The sequence below is a fragment of the Cetorhinus maximus genome, chromosome 1 (assembly GCF_964194155.1).
Source record: "Cetorhinus maximus chromosome 1, sCetMax3.hap1.1, whole genome shotgun sequence".
In the NCBI taxonomy this organism is placed as follows: Eukaryota; Metazoa; Chordata; class Chondrichthyes; order Lamniformes; family Cetorhinidae; genus Cetorhinus; species Cetorhinus maximus.
Genome location: NC_135879.1, coordinates 89,013,191 through 89,034,453, shown reverse-complemented (window position 1 = coordinate 89,034,453; position 21,263 = coordinate 89,013,191). Strand labels below are relative to the sequence as shown.

Genomic DNA, 21,263 nt, shown 5'->3' with positions numbered 1-21,263 from the left:
AGGTTATTAATACTTTTTTGGTGACAGGCAATCCTTTGTCACAGGATATTTTGAACCTCTATCAAGAACCAGATGGAACGAGAAAGCTACTGAACTACATGCTTGATAACTTAGCAGGTATTTTCTAAGCTCCTTCTATTGATGAGATTAGCAACATTTTAATTTTTGCTTATAGTTGTTTCTAGTTAACATATAAAATGCTTTCAAAAATTACATGTCAGAATTCTAATAAACTGAAACGCAAATACTCATGAGAAAGTGAAAATTGTGTTGCACGGTTACAATATGTTGTATTTTGATTTATTTGCGTATTTACAATTTAACAAAGCCACAACCTGAGGCTTAATTGTGTCTAGCGTTTCTTCTCCTCTACCACTGTTGGCCTCTCATTTTCTGCCTTCTCAATACAGCAATTTAAAAAAAAATTTACTGGATGTGGGTGTTGCTGGCCAAGGCCAACGTTTATTTTCCCACCCCTAATTGTCCTTCAGAAGGTGGTGGTGAGCTGCTAGGTCATTTCAGAGGATAGTTGAAGTAAACCACATTGCTGTTGGTCTGTAGACATATACAGACCAGACTGGCAAGTTTTGTTCCCTAAAGTATGTGAGTGAACCAAATGGGTTTTTAGGATAATCCGTAATTCCATGCTCATTATTGATGCTAGTTTTTTTAATTCCAGATTTTTACTTAATTAATTGAACCTAGATTACCCAGTTACTCTGGTGGTATTTGAAATTGTCTCCACTATGAGTATCTGCTTGTGGAGTAAGACGAGTAGGCCAGTTTGAGTGAGCTTTATCGCAGCCTTCAGTGATTGATTGATTGCTTCAGTAATGCAATGTGCTACTACAAATTGTCCATTCTCTTAGTTGTGGCTGATGTGTAGCCAACGAGACCAGGGAACAGAATAGGAAAGTATGAATCTTGCATTTTAAAGTGTTTTTTCCCCTCTTCTAAGTTCATCCAGAGCAGCTTCCTCAGAGGCCATGGATTACTTTGAAGGAAAGAGACCAAGTGTTGCCAACAGGTAAATGTATACTGATGTCACTAAATCTGGATATATATTTGAAATGGATTTGCCTCTTAATCTCCCTGGTTCCTTGTTGCACAAATAGTGGGAAAGAGTTTTCTTGTACATCTTAAATTACTGCTTCATGCGCAACCTAATTTGTATTATGAGCAAATTGATTCACTACTCGAGCCTCCATCTAAATTAATTAATCATGTTTTGCTGTCAGTAGTTAACAGAATTGAAATGAAATGTAATGCAATAGTAAACATTGATGTAAGCTATAGTACTTCCATCAAGTTTCATTTGAGAGTTTACTGAAAGTATATTCTGCTTATCCTAAACATTTATCTTGCATTGAGAGTGGTGGTTCAGTTGGGATAATGTGCAAACCCTTGTTATTTCTAAGATTATTTAGGCGAATTGTGAGTATTATAAAGGATGACGTATCAGCTTGATATTCAACATGGAATGTGCCAAACACAAACCAGGTTTGTGTACTGAGGAATAGGGCTGTATCTGTTGATGGCTTATCACTAGGGGGAGCACTTCCTGCACGTGTGCATTCCATGGTTAGACAAGTGAACTGCTTAGTAAATTTAGGAGTTGCAGCGCTGTTTAAAACTTGCCATCTATATCCCCAGCAACAAAACATCATAAAGGAGTGACAATTTGCAGCATTTAGTGTAAAATAATAAGTTACTTCTAAAATCCTTTTTCTGACCTTTTTTATTTAATCAATTCTCATATAAATTTGAGATCTGATGAGTAATTAAATTGGATTTCTCTGAGAGAGAATGGAATTGAAATGCTGCGCTAAGTAAATACAATTATGAATTTTCATAAAGAACTGAATTTCGAGCTTGGAGTGTGGTGAAGCATTTTATTGTTGTGATTTTTTTTTCCACAGCAGCTTTTATCGCAGTTGTCAACACTAAATAGAGTGGGGACAAAACAAATTCAAGGCATATACTCATTACTTTAATTACTTTCAAGAGAATATACCTATTTTAAAGAGCAGTAGTGCCCAAGACCAAGAGAAATTGCACTTACGCTGGTGGCCACAGTGTGAGCCGAGTGTGTATGTATAACTGTTCCTGGTGCTTGGCTGGTCAATGTCAGGAGTTACAGTGGAGAAATAAAGAGTAGTACTTAGGATTCATTATGAACTATTTATGAGCTCATTGGATAACTATTTTAGTGAAATGCTTTTATTTTATTGCCTTATAAAAGAATGTACCATCTCACATCTTAATGATGGCATTTATGAACAGCACTCCATTTGACGGACAACATTGTAGATGGAAGTTAAAATCTGACAACAAACATCATGCTCGACCATGTTGTGCTTATTACAGTTCCCCTGCTTTTATTCCTCAAAGACTCCATTTTGATCAATCACCTAACTTCCCTAGGGCTTGTTATAGTGTAGATATAATGCAATGCCATTTATTTTCCTGTCCTCCACATGTTTTTGGTTCAAATGTCATCCTCTTACTGAGAACTGCTTTTGCAGCTGTTGTCAATAATATTCTTTTATATTTATGGTAATTGACTTCTGCTAGTCATTCCACAGTTTCTGCTACCCAAAGGGCTATCTTGCAATAGGTTGGCCAAGTATACCTGCTTTTCATGGTGGCATAATTAAAATGCTACGTCATGTGGCCTGCAAGTTCTTTTTCTGGGGTGTTAAGGAAGCACTAAAACAGTGTAAAAATATAAGGGCAAAACTTCAAAGACAAATCTTATTCCTTCATAGAATCGTAGAATGATACAGCACAGGAGGAAAGGGTCAGCCCATACAAAAGCAAAATACTGCGGTTGCTGAAAATCTGAAAGAAAAAGAGCTTGTTCCAGCTCTTTGAAAGTACTACTCTGATATTCCAACGCCCTTGCTTATTCCACATAGCCCTGAAAATTCTTTTATTTATCCAATTCCCTTTGTTGAAGTAATTATTGAACCTGCTTTCATCACTCTTTCAAGCAGTGCAGTCTATATCAAAGCAACTCTGCACCTTTTTCAATGATTATTTTGGCACTTATCTTTAAATCTGAATCTTCTGGTTTCAGACCCTATTGCCACTGGAAACGATTTCTCCTTATCCCATCAAAAGCCTTCATGATGTTAAATACCTTCTAGCAAATGTTCTCTAAACCATTGCTGCTCTAATGAGAACAACCCCAGCTTCTTCAGTCTCTCCATGTAGCTGAAGTCTTTCATACCATTTTAGTAAATGTCTTCCGCATCCTCTAAGGCCTGATTCATTCCTAAAGTGTGGTGCCCAGAATTGGCCACAATACTCCAGCTGGGGCCTAACTATTTTATAAAGGTTTAACATAACTTTCTTGCCTTTTGTACTCTTTATGCCTCTATTTATAACGACAAGGATCCCAATCTGACTTTTTGACAGCCTTCTCAACTCATCCTGCCACCTTCTAAGACTTGTGTGCAAGTCAAAATGATATTTGTCATTTTAAATTGTCTTTCCTCATTCTTCTTAAGTAAATGAATCACTTCACACTTCTCTGCATTAAATTTCATCTTCCATGTGTCTGCTCATTTTGCCATAGGAACAGGAGTAGACCATACAGCCTGGCAAGCCTGCTCCGCCATTCCATATGATCAGGTCTGATCTTTGGCTTCAATTCTGCTTTCCCTCCTGCTCCCTATATCCCTTGATTCCCTTTGAAACCAAAAATCTCTCTATCTCAACCTTAAATTCAATGATGGAGCATCCACAACCATCTGGGTTAGAGAATTCCAAAGATTTGTAACCCTTTGAGTGAAGAATTTTCTCCTCACCTCCATCCTAAATGGTTGCCCTCTATATTCTGAGACCGTGCCCCTGTATTCTAGATTCCCCAGACTAGGGAGACAACCTCTGTCTACTCTCTTGAGCCCCTTAAGAATCTTGTATGTTTCAGTGAGATCACCTGTCATTCTTCTGAACTGCAGAGAATATAAACCTAATTTATTTAGCCTCTCAACATAGGACAACCCTCTCATCCCAGTTTGCTGCAATGCCATCAATGCAAATGTGTCTTCCTTTTTAAATGACCAAAACTACACATACTACTCCAGGTTTGGTCATGCCAAAGCCTTGTACAATTGTGGCAAGACTTCCTTATTCTTGTACTCCAATCCCCATGACCAACATGCAACTTGCCTTCTTGATTGCTTTCTGTATCTGCACGCTAGCTTTGTGTTCCATGTATCAGTTCACCTGAGACCCTTCAAATATCAGCATTTACAAGCTTCATGCCTTTTAAAATGTTCTGCTTTTCTATTCTTATGACCACCAAAGTGCATAACCTCTCACTTCCCCACCTATACTCCATCTGCCACCTGGTTGTCCACTTCACCCATCTATATCTCTTTTCAGCCTCTTGCATCGCAACCTAGCTTTGTATTGTCAGCAAAGTAATGTATCTAAGTCACTAATTTAGATTGGAAATAGTTGAGGCCCCAGCTGTGATCCTTGCAGCACTCCTCTGGTCACAGCCAACTGACGTGAAAATGCCCTGTTTATGCTTACTCTTCTTGTCCATGAACCAATCCTCCATCCGTGTTAATATATTACCCCCAACCCCATGAGCCTTTACCTTGTGTATTCATCTTTGTGGCACCTTATCAAATGCCTTTTGGAAATCCAAGTAGTCTGCATCCACTGGCCCTCCTTTATCTGTCTTATTCGTTATTTCGTTGACAAACTCTTAAGTTTGTTTCATAAACCATGTTGACTTTGTCTGATTAAACTATGTTTTTCTAAGGACTTCCTAAATAGGTTCCAAGATCTTCCTGACAACTCATATCAGGCTAACTGGCTGTTGTTTCCTGTTTTCTCTCTTCCTCTTTTCTTGAATAGTGGTGTTACATTTGCTGACTTTCAGTCTGCTGGAACCATTCTAGAACCTAGGGAACTTCAGAAAATCATAACCAGTGCACCACATTCTCTGCAGCTACCTCTTTTTGAACCCTGTGATGTAGGCCATTCTTGGGCATTCGTCGGGTTTTAGGTTCCTTAAGGGCACTTGAGGATGGGCAACACCACATACCATGAAACAAAATTTAAAAGTTTCTCAACTTTTTGTCTATTAATTACTTTTAATTCCCTCAGTCTTAACCTCTAGATTGCCCTCTCTTTCTGGTGTGTAACTTGTGTCTGTCTTCAAAGTAGAAAACACAATATTTATTTAACGTCTCATCCTTTTCCTCATTCACCATGATAATTTCTCCTGCCTCTGCCTCTACTTTAGCTACTCCTTTTTTTTCTTACATATTTATAAAGCTCTGACCATGTTTTTATATTCCTGGCTAGTTTACGCTCATTTAATTTTCCCCCTTTTATCACCAGCCTGAAGTCTGCTTGCTGGTTACTATATCGGATATTTTGTGTCATCGGCAAACTTTTAAATTATGCCTTTTATACCCAAGTTCAGGCCATTAAGTGACATTAAAAAGAGCAGCTGTACAAAACTGACCTCTGGAGACATCACTGCATGCTTCCCTCTAGTCAGAAAAATAACTGGTTAGCACTACTGTGCTTTCTGTTGCTTAGCCAATGTTATATCCTCACTGCCACTGTCCCTTTTTGCCAACCAATCTACTATGTGCTACCTTTTCAAAAACCTTTTGAAAGTCCATTTATACATCCTCAATCACCCGACCCTCATAAACCCTGTCCATTACCTCATCAAAGTATTCAATCAAGTTAGTTAAATACAAATTCATGCTGGCTTTCATTTTACTAATCCGCATTTTTGCAAGTGTCAATTTTTGCTCCGGTTTAATGCCTCTCAAAGCTTCTCCAGCATTGACATATGGGTTGACTAGCCTGTGGTTGTGGCTTTATTCTCTATCCTTGTTTGAACAGAGGTGTAATATTTGTATTTAAAAAAAGCCAAAGCAAATGTTGATGGAATATACTACAATAGGATGTGTTATGAAATGTATTTTATGTAATGTTGACCAGCCTGGGTCATGTGAAATATATATTTATCATAGCCCATGTGGAGTGTAAATAGAACTATATAGGCATTGTGATGACTATAATTTTGTTAGGGTTTTGCAGTTGATTTGAGTTTTCATCACTTAATGGTATTGCTATATACTGATGATATGCTGGTAGTTTTGTATTGCCTGTTTTACTATTGGACAGAGATCATTATTGGATGGTCTAACTTGCATTTAACAGTTGCTCAATTTATTCTGCTGTGTCATGAACCTTTCAGTTACAATAGACACTATAAAACTTATGGCCCTTCCTTTAAATAAAAAAGTCATTTAATGTGTTATGACCCTGCACCAAACTCCCAAGTTTTTGGTACGATCTGGTTAGAGGCCAGTAACTTTTTGTTCAAATTAGACAGGGACTCAAGACACTTGCTAAGAGAATAAAGCCATAATATTCCGCGATTTCTGAACAAACAAAATAAACTTTACTGTACAAGCTCAGAAAGATAAAACAATTCACAATATCTATCTTATATTAACCCCTGAATGATAAAGTATGAAGTAAATGTGAATTAACAGGCAAGCTGTGGCCTAATACCCACACTAAACATTAAACGTTAAACAGCAAATGTGACCAAGACTGATCCCATGGATTTCTCAGCAACCCCTGACATTGGTAAACATGGTGAGACAACCAGACTTGTTGAAACTCTGTCTCTCTCACGAGGGATTCCCGTCTTCACTTTTTGAAGATCTAACCTCTGAATTCCTTCCAAGCATTGCTCTGACTCTGCCTCAATGACTGCATACCTTGCAGTGTTTCAACCTTGTCCCCCGAGACTCCGTTCCCCTGGATTCCCAAGTCTGCACTCTAGCTCTAATCCGCAAGCACAACTTCAGCTCTTCAGCCATGCTAAGCAGAACACCTCTACTGCAAAGGTTACCCTTTGCCTCCATGGCCGGCATCATGGATCACCAACCTTCTGCTGCCTTCTCAGATCCCAGGGCTCCTCCTGAACCCTCACTACTTGAAGCATGTTAACTGCAGCACTTTTACTACTTAGACTCTCTTTCTTTGCTCCTCCCTGATGGTTCCAACCAGTGGTCTCCTTCCCACCCAGTTCTCTCTCTTTAACTGGGAGCTTTCTCTCCCTGGATTCCCTCTTTGGGATCCTACTCTGGGACTCCTGCCCAGTATGGTGCTCCACTACTGGGTCACATAACCGGGGTTTTTGCACCTTTTTTTCACACAGACGCACTGGGTCCTTGTCCCTGGCCCAAGGAACTCTAAAATGCGGTTCCCGATCTGCGCATGTGTGGAAACTACTGGGGCATGCTTAGTCGTTTCCCTTGCTCAAAGTTAAGGTAAGTTTGGATCTCATAACAACCATCCCCTTGGGAGAAAGAGAACATCACCGTGGTGAAGGCTTCTTTACAATGGCTTTACATTTTTTTTTACAAGAAGTACTTAATATCATAAACTTCCAAGAAATAACTTATTACAAGTAGTCTTTTCAGTTTGCTCCACAATTACACGTAGTATTAAAAATTTATAAAGGCTTAACCAAAACAAAAGCCAGTACATGTAACAACTAGGAATAGCAGGATTTAAGCATCATAAAATTATACATCAGAACCTGCCTTTTCTCCTACACCCATTCTTTAAACTCTCAACAGAGCGCCAACAATTATATGGTTTTATTTCCATAATCTTTCCATGGTTAACAAAAGGTAGCGAAGGTACATTACAGTTTTTTCTTTAAAAACATCTTGGCCAGCTTGTATTTCTATTTTGTACCATGGGTTTTCAACTTCTGGTGTAACCGCCAATCAATACCACCGGCCTCCCACTCTTCACACATGGATGCATATCAGGCATGCTATATGCTTCAAATGACCTTTGCTTAGCGTTTCTCAATTTTAATATTGAAAAACATAGGGTTTTTCTTGCTCTTCTCTGGCAACATGCCTTCAGTGGGTCATTAAGTTTGCCAAGGTAACTGTCTGTGTCTGATTGACAACCAGCTTCTAAATTCTCTTCCTCACTCACTTTGCTCCATAACAGATTTTTTCGTTTCATTGTTTTGACCAACACTGGATAAATAAACTTGCATAAAGGGAGTTTTCCTCTTTCTTAAGTCATTTTCTAGTTTATTCAAGAGATGTGCCATAGCCTTCTGCACACGTTCACAATCTTCTCACCGACACATGAAAAATGGAACGTTCATCTCCACTTCTTTCACAGTTTCATCCAAATATTTGTTTACGCTCTTATTTTCCAGCTCTTTGCCAAGTTTTAATCTTCTCATTTGACTCAGTAACTGCTCTGGTGAGTTCAGTTGCCTTTGCTTTAGATTCACAGAACCATAGAAAAGTTACAGCACAGAAGGAGGCCATTCAGCCCATCTTGTCCATGCCAGCCCGTGGACACCTAGGTGCCCTTTCTAATCCCACCTTCCTGCACCTGGCCCATAGCCCTGCAGCTTACAGCACTTTAGGTGCAGATCCAGGTACTTCTTAAAAGAGTTTAGAGTTTCTGCCTCTACCACCAACTTGGGCAGCGAATTCCAGACACCCACTACCCTCTGCGTAAAAAAGTTCTTCTTCATGTCCCCCCTACACCTTCTGCCACTTATCTTGAATCTATGACCCTGGTTCTAGAATTCTCCATCAAGGGAAACAATTTTATCCTGTCCACTTTATCTATTCCCCTCATAATTTTGTACACTTCAATCAAGTCACCTCTCAGCCTTCTTTATTCTAAGGAAAATAACCCCAACCTATCCAATCTCTCCTCGTAGCTACACTTTTCTGACCCTGTCAACATTCTTGTAAACCTCCTCTGCACTGTCTCCAGAGCTATTACGTCCTTCCAGTAATGTGGTGACTAGAACTGCACACAATACTCCAGTTATGGCCTCACCAGTGCTTTATACAGTTCCAACATTATATCATTACTTTTATATCCTATACCTCTGCCAATGAAGGAGAGCATTCCATATGCCTTCTTTACAACCTTGTCTACTTGAACTGCTGCCTTCAGGGACCTGTGTACTGGTACACCAAGATCTCTCACTTCATCTACCCCTCTTAGTATATTCCCATTTATTGTGTATTCCTTGTAACTGTTTGACCTCCCTAAATGTATGACCTCACACTTCTCTATGTTAAAATCCATCTGCCACTTTACAGCCCACTCCACCAACCCATCTATATCGTTTTGGAGATTATGGCTACCCTCTACACTATCCACTACTTGGCCAATCTTTGTGTCATCTGCAAATTTCCCAATCGCGCCCCCCAATTTCACGTCCAAATCGTTAATATATAACACAAACAGCAAGGGTCCCAACACCGAGCTCTGTGGAACACCACTTGAGACAACTTTCCATTCGCAAGGGCATCCATTGACCATTACCCTTTGTTTCCTGTTACAAAGCCAACCTTTTATCCAGTTTGCCACATTACCCTGAATCCCATGGGCTTTTACTTTCCTGACCAATCTGCCATGTGGGACCTTGTCAAATGCCTTGCTAAAATCCATGTACACAACATCCACTGCACTACCTTCATCAACCCTTAAAAGGCAAGACCTTTTAATAAATCCATGCTGACCATCCCTGACTAGTCCATGCCTTTCCGCTTGACAGTTAATCTTATCTCTCAGGATTGATTCTACTAATTTGCTCACCACTGATGTAAGACTAACTGGCCTATAATTGTTTGGCATTTCCTTTGATCCCTTTTTAAACAATGGAACTACGTTTGCATTTCTCCAGTCCTCCGGTACCTCCCCTGTATCTAGTGAAGATTGGAAAATCATCCTCCGAGCATCTGCTATCTCCTCCCTGGCTTCCTTCAGCAGCCTCGGAAACAATCCATCTGTCTTTTTCTTTCTCTCTTTTCCTTTCATTTTTCCAAGTTCAAGCTTTTACATTTTTCAATTTCAAGCTGCTTCATCTGCAACTGATTCTAGCTAACTCAAGCTGTGTTATACTCGCATCAGGCTTTTCTTCTAATTCCAAGTGCTATGTTATGCTTGTTTTCTTAACCCCAGCTTTTAACTCTAACTCCTTTGTTAATGCGATTAACCTAAGCTTGGTTAATTGTTGTAAATCACTGAGATAAATCCTCCCTCTCCAGATAAGTCATAGCAATTGACAAAGCCATTCTGCTTTTCAGTCAGTAATAGTAAAATTCACTGTGGTAATCTTATCAGCCTTAACCCCAGTAAGTATCAATCCATGAATTTGAAATCCTGCAAGAGCCTCCAATTTATGTTATAACCCTAGACCAGACCCCATTATTGGTACGATCTAATTAGGACGGGTATTTTTTTGCTTAAAAGTAGACAAAATTTGAGATTCAAGGCACTTGCTAAGAGAATAAAGCCACTTGGTTCCACTGCTTTTGAACAAACAAAATAAACTTGACTATACAAGGTCAGAAAGATAAAACAATTTACAATATCTATCTTGTACGCTGACATTCAGGGGTTAATATGAGGTAAATGTGAATTAACAGGCAAACTGTGGCCTAACACTAAACATTAAATAGCAAGTGGGACCAAGACAGATCCTATGGGTTTCTCAGCAACCCACCCAGACATCAGTAAACATGGAATCAGCCAACCTCGTTGAAACTCTGTCTCTCTCACAAGGGGTTCCAGTCTTCACCTTCAAAGATCTAACCTCTGAATTCTCTCAAAATTGCTCCGACTTGGATTGACTCAATGACTGCACACCTCGCAGGGTTTCAATCTTGTCTCCTGAGACTCCATTCCCCTAGATTCCTGAGTCTGTACTCCAGCACCAACTCACATGCACAACTTCAGCTCTTCAACAACGCTGAGCAGAACTTACTGCTCCAAAAGGTTGCCTTTGCCCCAACTGCCCACAGCAAGGAATCGCCAACCTCCAATCTCCATGGCTTCTCCCGAACCCTCACTGCTCGAAACCTGTCAACTGCAGTCCTTTTACTATTTGAAGCCTCTTTACTTGCTCTTCTCCCTCGTGGTTCCTACTGGCGGCCATCTCCTGGTGGCTCTTTCCCTGGCTCTCTCTCTCTTTAACTGGGACCTCCCCCTGTCCAGCACTCCCTGCCAGTATGATTCCCTACTCCTGAGTCATATGATCAGGGTTTTTGCACAGTTTCTTTCTTGTGCAGGCGCACTGAGCCCTTGTCCCTGGCCGAAAGAGTTCTAAAACATGGAACTGCGGAAGCGCAGCCTGTTCCTGAATCATGCAATGCTTGGAAATTCCCGGAGCAATCTGGGACCTGTAGTTCCGAGCTCCTGCTCAGCGAATTTGGATTCTGTAACAAACGGGAAACAACTTGTGTTGAACCACAGGCGTAAAATCATTTGCTCTCATCAAGAAAATAAACATTTTCCTGAAAGCATTAACTGTTTCTGCACACAAATCCTTGTATCAGAATTTTGACACCTTTTACACAGGACATGCCCTTCATCTCGGTGCTTGATTCTGTATACACTGAACTGTTGTCTCAATAATGTAATATATTTAAGTAAGTCACTTTTGACATTTAGTTGAAATACCAGACAAAGGCTGCACTACCTCTGTTCTAAAGTATACCTGACGATATATTTTTGAATTAAAATTCACATAAGTGCTTTCCCCAGACGTAAGTGACTTGCCTAACCTTTTATAATTTGTTCCTTTTCAAATATGTATCAGTTTCCTTTGAAAAGCTACTATTGAATTTATCGGCTTTCAGCACCGTTTCAGACAGTGCCTTCCAGGTCATCACAAGTTGCATTAAAAAAAATTCTAATTATTTTATCATTGTCAAAAATAAGAAAGAGCAGTTCTGTTACATATATATCCAGTTTTTTTTTGTTTGAACTACAATCTTGACCAATTTTTAGATGTCGCAACAACTTTTATGCTAAAAGTGCTATATAAATATAGGCATTATAAATATAACACTTAGCCATATTCGAAGATCGTGGTCAGATGACCTAAAGTTTGCGCTAAGATATAGCTTTTAAACAGTGTCTTAAAGGAAGAAAGAGAGCTAGAAAAGTGAAGATATGTAGGGAGGGAATTCTAGAGCTTGCAGGCTATGTAGATGAAGGTATGGCCACCAGTGGTGGAGCAATTAAAATCAGGGATGCTTGAGGCCAGAATTATGAGCGCAGAGATCTTGGGCTTGTGGAACTAGAGAAGATGAGAGATTTGGAGTAGGAGAACCATAAAGAGATTTGAAAACAGTGATGGGAATTTTAATCAAATCATTGTTTGACTGGGAGCTAACTCAAGCCAGCGAGCACAAGGGTGGAGGATGAACGGGACTTGGTGCAAATTCAGATATAGATAGCAGAGTTTTGGATAACCTCAAGCTTAAGGTGGAGGAGATCAGCTAGGGGCGAGTTGGAATAATCCAAGTCTAAATTAACAAGGGCATGAATGAGGGTTTCAGCAACAGATGAGTTGAGGCAGAGAAAAAGTTAGATGATATGGAGGACGCAGAAGTATCTCTGGTGGTGCAGTGGATTAGAACACAAACATGCCACCACACTCCAAAAGACATAACGCATTTTATGAATGTGATCCCCATAATGTTTTTCGGCTTTGTTGTCCCAATATGAAGAGTGCAAAGCACACAGCGAGTGCTTCCCTGCAGAGAAGGGTCATTCAAGCTGCATCTAATGCAATTTTCAATGGTTGGTTAAAAAACAACATTTGCTTGGGCCCCAAGAACAGATTAGCTTCTCATCTCCTTTAGATTAATGCTATGTGGAAAAGGAAGACAGTATAGCATTTTAATGGCCTGCATTTTGCAGTCAGCAGCGAAGCGACAATGCTAGCCTTTTATTGAGCTTTATAGCTGCTCAGAAACTTTGCAGAACTTTGAGCAGCAACTTTGCACTATTTAGAGATCTTTTTCAGTGTGACACTATCTGAAACAACAACCACCTACATTCATGTAGCAGCTTTAAAGTAGAGAAATGTCTGAAGGCGCTTTATTAGGATCTTGGACCTTCTGTGAGTAGGTTGAGCAATAGTCTGTCTTTTCAAGTAACCAGTTTGAAGAAACCTCTGAAACAAGCGGTCTAAACTGGGAAGTATAAATTAGAATATTTAATTTGCTGCTTTTGCAGAAAGCAAAATAGAGAAGGAAAGAAAGATGGGATTGAGAGAGGGATAAATCAGTTTTTTAAATCTCCAAAATAAATTTTGAAGGAATGAGACCCATACTTTTCACATTAAGTTTTCAGAGTTGGCACTAATTAAGGCTTAATCTCACTGTTTATAAAATTCACTTATACCTGAAAATTCCAGCCCTAATGTTTTCTGATGATTTTAGTGGGTAACTGGTGTGCAACTTATCCTTTGTGTCAATTTTTAATGTTTGATCTCGCAACAAGATGCTGTTTGTGAAGCTTGTGGAGGGATAGGGCAATTCTGATTCCATCTTCCTGATTTCTGCATTTAACTGGACATGAATGGATGCCATAAGTTGCTGTCTGATTATCTCCATAATAACTGAGTGCTGATAGTCTCTGTCATTCCTACCTCAAAATCCAGGTCTGCTTTTTGTGTCAGCTAAGGCGCTATTGGTCATGCACTTGGCACTGAATTGCAAGGTTCTGAGTTCACTTCCCCTCTAGGGCTTGAGTACAATTGTCAAGGCTGACACTCCAGTGTGGTACTGTGGGAATGCTGCATTGTCAGAGGTACTGTCTTTCGGGTGAGATATTAAACTGAGGCCCCATCTGCCTGCTTGGTTGGATGTATGAGATTCCATGGCACTATTTCAAAGAAGAGCAGGAGAGTTATCCCCAGTGTCCAGGTCAATATTTATCCCTCAATTAACATTGCATAAACAGATTATCTGTTCATTGTCACTGCTGTTTGTGGTAGCTGCATCTCTGACATTGCAACAGTGAATACACTTAAAGTATTTCATGCGCCGTAAAGTGCTTTGAGATGTCTGGTGGATGTGAAAAGCACTATATAAATGCAAGCCTGTCTTTCTTTTGATTTAATGAAATTAGTGTTCTGATGAATGGTCTCGTGGATTAGTACACTGTCCTTGCCACTTTGGGACCTGAATTTAAATCTACCTCTGGTTAATGGAATGAAAGTTTTCTCTCTCTAGGTGGTATTAAATTTCTGTGCAAAATGACATTGGAAAAGATTAATCCATTTCCATTATAGTGCATAACTACTTATGAATGGCTCCCTCAGTGGATTAACGAGGAAGTTCACCCATTCACAGAATCTCTCAGAATCACAGTGCAGAAGAGGCCCTTCAGTCCATCGAGTCTGCACCGACACGTGAGAAACACCTGACCTACCTACCTAATCCCATTTACCAGCACTTGGCCCATAGCCTTGAATGTTATGATGTGCCAAGTGCTCATCCAGATACTTTTTAAAGGATGTGAGGCAACCCGCCTCCAACACCCTCCTAGGCAATGCATTCCAGACCATCACCACCCTCTGGGTAAAAAAGTTTTTCCTCACATCCCCCTCTAACCTTCTGCCCCTCACCTTGAACTTATGCCCCCTTATGACTGACCCTTCAACTAAGGGGAACAGCTGCTCCCTATCCACCCTGTCCATGCCCCTCATAATCTTGTACACCTCGATCAGGTCGCCCCTCAGTCTTCTCTGCTCCAACGAAAACAACCCAAGCCTATCCAACCTCTCTTCATAACTTAAATGTTTCATCCCAGGCAACACCCTGGTGAATCTCCTCTGCACCCCCTCCAGTGCAATCACATCCTTCCTATAATATGGTGACCAGAACTGCACACAGTACTCCAGCTGTGTCCTTACCCAGGTTCTATACAACTCCAACATGACCATAAGATATAGGAGCAGAAATTAGGCCATTCGGCCCATCGAGTCTGCTCCGCCATTCAATCATGGCTGATAAGTTTCTCAACCCCATTCTCTTGCCTTTTCCCCGTAATCTTTGATCCCCTTACCAATCAAGAACCTATCTATCTCGGTCTTAAATACACTCAATGACCTGGCCTCCACAGCCTTCTGTGGCAATGAATTCCATAGATTCACCACTCTCTGGCTAAAGAAGTTTCTCCTCATCTCTGTTCTAAAAGGTCTTCCCTTTACTCTGAGGCTGTGCCCTCGGGTCCTAGTCTCTCCTACTAATGGAAACATCTTCCCCACGTCCACTCTATCCAGGCCTTTCAGTATTCTGTAAGTTTCAATCAGATCCCCCCTCATCCTCCTAAACTCCATCGAGTATAGACCCAGAATCCTCAAACGTTCCTCATATGTTAAGCCTTTCATTCCTGGGATCATTCTTGTGAACCTCCTCTGGACCCTCTCCAGGGCCAGAACATCCTTCCTGAGATACGGGGCCCAAAATTGCTCACAATATTCTAAATGTGGTCTGACCAGAGCCTTATAAAGCCTCAGCAGTACATCCCTGTTTTTATATTCTAGTCTTCTCAAAATAAATGCCAACATTGCATTTGCCTTCCTAACTACTGACTCAACCTTGGACTAGGACTCCCAAGTCCCTTTGCACTCCAGATTTCTGAATTCATTTAGAAAATAGTCTATGCCTCTATTCTTCCTACCAAAGTGCATGACCTCACACTTCCCCACGTTGTATTCCATCTGCTACTTCTTTGCCCATTCTCCTAACCTGTCTACATCCTTCCAATTTTTTTACTCACTCAATCTATTTAAATCCCTTTGTAGATCTTGACCATTTACTTGCCCATCTATCTGTGTGTCATCAGCAAATTGTGCTACCCTACATTTGGTCCCTTCTTCCAGATCATTAATATAGATCGTAAATAGTTGAGGCCACAACACTGATCGCTCTGGCACTCCACTAGTTTGTTTGCCAACCTGAAATGACCCACTTATTCCTATTGTTTTCTGTTAGCTAAGCGATCCTCTATCCGTGCTAATATGTTATAGTCTATGCCATGAGCTTTTATTTCGTGAAGCAACTTTTGAAGTGGTACCTTTTTATGGAGAGAAAATTGGAAGAACGTATTTTTTTTTAAAAAACTCTAAAATACTAGCACCCTCAATGAACTGAAGGGGAAAGGCACCAACTGATATACTGTAAAGTGGTTGGTATGGGAAGTGGAAATGTGTAGCCAATGGTTATTCTACTGAGATTATGGGCCACGTATACTGCTGGAGTAGTGTAGAGGGATCTTTAACTGTAGAGCAACACATTGTGTCTAACCTGAAAATGCTTATGGTTGATGCTCTGACTGCAGTACTGAGTAGTGGAGTAGCCAAGTAGCCAACATTTAAAGAAATTAATAAAATTTCTTCATATCTCACAGCTGTTCTTAAGTCACACTAAAGGGGCTGCCAAATTCTAAATTGCATGCTTGTGCATATATTTTAAGTGTTAAAGTTTCACAAATGGTATTCCGAATGTTCTTTAATACATTTTTTTAAACAACATGGATTTCCATTTATGATGTCTACCTGATTTTTTTTCTTTACGTCTGCTCTGTATCAATAGAATGTTTGATTTATTTTGTGTTCTATTTTGTTTGGATTTGAGAGAATGGTGATCAATATGCTCTTGGTATTGGGTAAACTGCTAATGTTTCACACCTTTTAATGATGTATGGATTTTCTTTACAGCATTGTTCACTATCATGTGTTATAATGTTCTGTGTGACAAGTATGCCACAAGGCAGCTGTACGGTTACTGTCCATCCTGGGCTTTGAACTGGGAGTACAGGAAAAAGGGAATCATGGAAGAAATTGTAAACTGTGATGCAGACATCCTAAGCCTTCAGGTAAGGCAGATGTGCAACTAAAACATTCCCTCTCTATCTATCTACTGCTCTTGCTCTGTCTTTCTTTCCTCCCCCCACACCCTTCACATGAGGAAGGATAAGAAAGTCTGTTGCATGTGTTTGTGCAAGTTTCCTTGCTCCCCCGCCGCTCCTGGGAGAGTGAAGCAAAGAAGAGAAAAATATGCAACACCTCATCCCCATCCATCAAAAACTAAAAAAAAATGTTGCATCTAAATACTAATTCACGCTTTGCTTCAGAGAACTGTAAGCCATATATATGATCGATATCGGCAACATTAAGAAATCTTAAGATTTAAATAAGTGCACCGTAATCTTTTTTGGATCTTCTACTTCGTTCCAATTCAACAAATTTGGAAGCCCCATATTAACTATTTGGAATGATTTCCCCTTTTTTGTGGTTTCCTAATGATAAAATTTTCCTAAAAACTCGATTTTGCTGTGCTGCTTCTCCAAAAGCCACTTCAATAATTACAAAGCTCTGTTGATTCAGCTAAGGCTACCTTAAATTAGTCTGATTACTTTTGGTCTTTCAGTGCAGTTCTAAGGTTTTATATGGAAAATAATAGTGCTAATAATAAAAGAGCAGCTTAGTGGCATACAGGGACGAGTATACAAGAGTAAACTGGAAACTTGCTCATGATTTCAAAAAACTATACAGGTAACTTGTTAGCCTTTCACCTTGAGAAGTCTCTTGAGACATACTGCCTCTAAGATAAGGGAGTGTGTTGTGTGCGCTTTTGTGCTTCATCTCCAATCCTGGTTCCAGGAGACATGTACCAAGGGGGAGAAAAAAAAACCCCAAAGGCTGTTTCAAAATATTAAGCATTTGAATACCAGTTCTATTATTTCTTCAAGAATAACCCTATGTGTAGTAAAAGGAGAGTCAAACAAAAGGATTAGCCTAGTTTTAGGGATCAAAAATCAGATTTTCTTGTGGCGGCATGTCTGAAGTTACTAAATGAGTACTTTGCATCTGACATCACTAAATAAGAGGATGCTACCAATGTCACACTAAAACGAGGAGATAGGAGAAAAATTGGATAGCATAAAAATTGATAGAGGAGGCATTTAAAATATTGTCAGTGTTCAAAATAGAAAAATTACTCGGCCTGGATTGAACACATCCTAGATTGCCAAAGGAGGTGAAAGTAGAACTGCAGAGGCTCTGGACACAATCTTCCGATCCTCCTTTGATATGGGGGTGATGCCAGAGGACTGGAGGTTTGCAAATATAACACTCCAGTACAAAAAAAAAGTACAGGTTTAAACCCAGCAACTACAGGCCAGTTAACCCAATGTATGTGATAGGAAGACTTTGATACAATCTGGGACAAAAATAATTGGCATTGAGGGAAAATTTGGGTAAATAATGAAATCCGGTGTTGATTTGTCAAAAGCAGATCATTGATTTACATGAGCCTGTTGAGTGGGTTGATGATGTGTATATGGACTTCAAAAAAATGTTTTATATAGCACTACATAGTAAACAAAGTTGAAGCCTTTGGTATTAAATGGTCAAGAAACAGAAAGCAGAGTCGTCACGAGCGGCTGTTTTTCAGACTAGAGGGAAGTGTGCATTGGTGTTTTAGATATCGATGTTGGAAGCACTGCTCTTTTTGGCATTGAAATTATGCCCTGCATAACCAAAGATCAAGCCATTAATATAAAGTTTGTAGATGGCATGAAACCTCAAAAGTGCAGTAACCAGTGAGGAGGAGAGTAACAAATTGTAGGAGGACATAGAGTGGTGAAATAAGCAGGCACAAGGAAAATGAAATTTAATAGAGTAATGTGGCACGATTAGTTTTGCTAGGAAGAATGAGGCCAACAAATATAAACAAAATAGTGCAATTTTGAAGGAGGACCAGCAACAGAGAGACCTTGGGGTTTATGTACACCAGTCTTTTGAAGGTGGCAGAACAAATTGAGAAGGCTGTTTAGAAAGACAGATTGGATCTTTGTCTTTATAAGTAGAGGCATAAGGTACAAGAGCAACAAAGTTACACTAAATCTTGTATAAAATAGAAGTTTGGTCTCAGCTGGTGTACTGTGTCCATTTTTGGGCACTGCACTTTAGGAAGGATGTCCAGGCCTTGGAGAGAATGCAGAGGGGTTTTACTAAAATAGTACCAGGCGTGAAAGACTTCATTTGTGTGGAGAAGCTGGGTTTGCTGTACTTAGAGTAGAGAAGGTTAAGGGAGATTTTGATAGTAGTGTCAATATCGTGAAGGGGTTTGATGGAGTAATTAATGTGAAACTATTGTAATCCGAGGACTCATTTAAAACAAATGGCAAAAGAATCACGTGGAAAAAAATTGCATTATGACCTGGATGCATTGCCTTGAAAGCATTCAGGGAGCAGATTCAATAACTTTCGAAAGGGATTTAGATAAATACTTGAAAGGGGTTAATTTACAGGGCTTTGGGGAAAATGTGTAGGTGAGTGGGATTAAGTCGCACAAGTACGAAGGGCTGAATGGCTGCCTTTGTGCTGTAATTCCATAATCCTGTCAATTATAGGCAGTATGATGGTTAATATACAATGTGAAACAGTTTTGTTATTGCTTGCTTGCATTGGGCTTGGTGCTGTTCGAAGCTTAGGAATAATGGAAATTGGGGCAGGTCTCCAGCTTGTTGCTGAGGCTGTCCAGGCATTTCATCTTCAGGGATATAGTTTCACTTTCAAATGAGGTTTTATGGTTGGTTTTAATTCAGTGGCTGACCCTTTTAAATCCATTTCTCAAACTTCTTTTAGTGCATTGGTGCCAATTTTGTTAATTAAAGCCTGGAAAATTAATTTGTATTTGAGCAAAGCTGTGAGATTTTTTTTTGTTCAATTTAACTGTCTATTTGAATTTGGTCAAAAATTTAATATCCATGAGATCCTGGTAACACTCTTATGGGATTTAAGGAGGTGTTCTGTTCAAATCAAGGGGTCAGTTTGAAAGCTCTGAAAGCAAAAGTTGCTTTGAAATTTCAAGTAACAGTGTAGGCTAAGTGGCTTACTAAAGTAGTTTTTTTAAAATGAGAGAAAAACATGTTGAAAGTTATTAACAATGCATTTCTTAAGAATTGCAATCTTATTTACCTGCTTGAACGTGGATGTTTTAAAAATAGAGTATTGTCACTAGACTGGTAATCCAGAGACCCAGGGGATGCTCTAGGGACCGGATTCGAATCGCACAATGGCAGATGGTGGAATCTGAATTCAATAAAAATCTGGAATTAAAAGTCTAATGATGACCATGAAACCATTGTCGATTGTCATAAAAACCCACCTGGTTCACTAATGCCCTTTAGGGAAGGAAATCTGCCATCCTCACCTGGTCTGGCCTACGTGTGACTCCAGATCTGCAGTAATGTGGTTGACTCTTGAATACCCTCTGAAACAGCCCAGCAAGCCACTCACTCACATCAAACTGCTAAAAAGTCAATAAGAAGGAATTAAACTGGAAGGACCACTCGACATTGACCTAGACACCGGAAACAACAACAGCAAACCAGCTCTGTCGACCCTGCAAAGTTGCCCTTAGTAACATTTGGGAGCTTGTGCCAAAATTGAGAGCTGTCTCAGACTAGTCAAGCAACAGCTTGACATAGTCATACTCACAGAATCATACCTTGCAGATAATGTCCCAGCCACCACCATCACCATCCCTGGGTATGCCCTGTCCCACCGGCAGGACAGACCCAGTAGAGATGGCAACACAGTGGTATACAGTCCGGAAGGAGTTGCCCTGGGAGTTCTCAACATCGACTTTTGCCCCCATGAGGTCTCATGCTATCCAGTCAAGCATGGGCAAGGAAACCTCCTGCTGATTACCATGTACCACCCTCCCCCAGCTGATGAATCAGTGCACCTCCATATTGAACATCACTTGGAGGAAGCACTGAGGGTGGCAAAGGTGCAGAATGTACTCTGGGTAGGGGACTTCAATGTCCATCACCAAGAGTGACTCGGTAGCACCACCACAGACTGAGCTGGCTGAGTCCTAAAGGACATGGCTGCTAGACTGCATTTGCGGCAGGTGGTGAGGGAACCAACAAGAGGGAAAACATGCTTAACCTCATCCTCACCAACCTGCCTGCCACAGATGCATCTGTGCATGACAGTATCAGTAGGCGTGACCACAGCACAGCCCTTGCGGAGATGAAGTCCTGTTTTCACATTGAGGATACCCTCTGTTATGTTGTGTGGCACTGCCACTGTGCTACATGGGCTAATTTCGAACAGATCTAGCAACTCAAGACTGGGTATCCATGAGATGCTGTGAGCCATCAGCAGCAGCAGAATTGTACTCAACTGCAATTTGTAACCTCATGAACCGGCACACCCTTCACTCTACCGTTACCACCAAGCCAGGGGATCAACCTTGGTTCCGTGAAGATTGTAGGAGGGCATGCCAGAAGCAGCACCAGGCATACCTAAAAATGAGGTGTCAACCTGATGAAGCTACAACACAGGATTACTTGCGTGCCAAATGTCAAAAGCAGCAAATGATAGA

The 21,263-nt window shown here is 40.3% G+C and overlaps 1 protein-coding gene across 5 annotated transcripts in view; it reads left to right on the top strand.

Moving 5' to 3' along the window:
* The window catches only part of cnot6l (CCR4-NOT transcription complex, subunit 6-like), a 96,104-nt gene that overhangs the window by 53,133 nt on the left and 21,708 nt on the right, over nucleotides 1-21,263 (top strand). For all 5 annotated transcript variants that reach the window (XM_078543542.1, XM_078543522.1, XM_078543514.1 and 2 more), the window contains 3 exons: nucleotides 28-117; nucleotides 959-1,027; nucleotides 16,580-16,737. In XM_078543542.1, coding sequence (XP_078399668.1) covers nucleotides 28-117; nucleotides 959-1,027; nucleotides 16,580-16,737 — 317 coding nt within the window. The remainder of the gene's footprint in view (nucleotides 1-27; nucleotides 118-958; nucleotides 1,028-16,579; nucleotides 16,738-21,263) is intronic.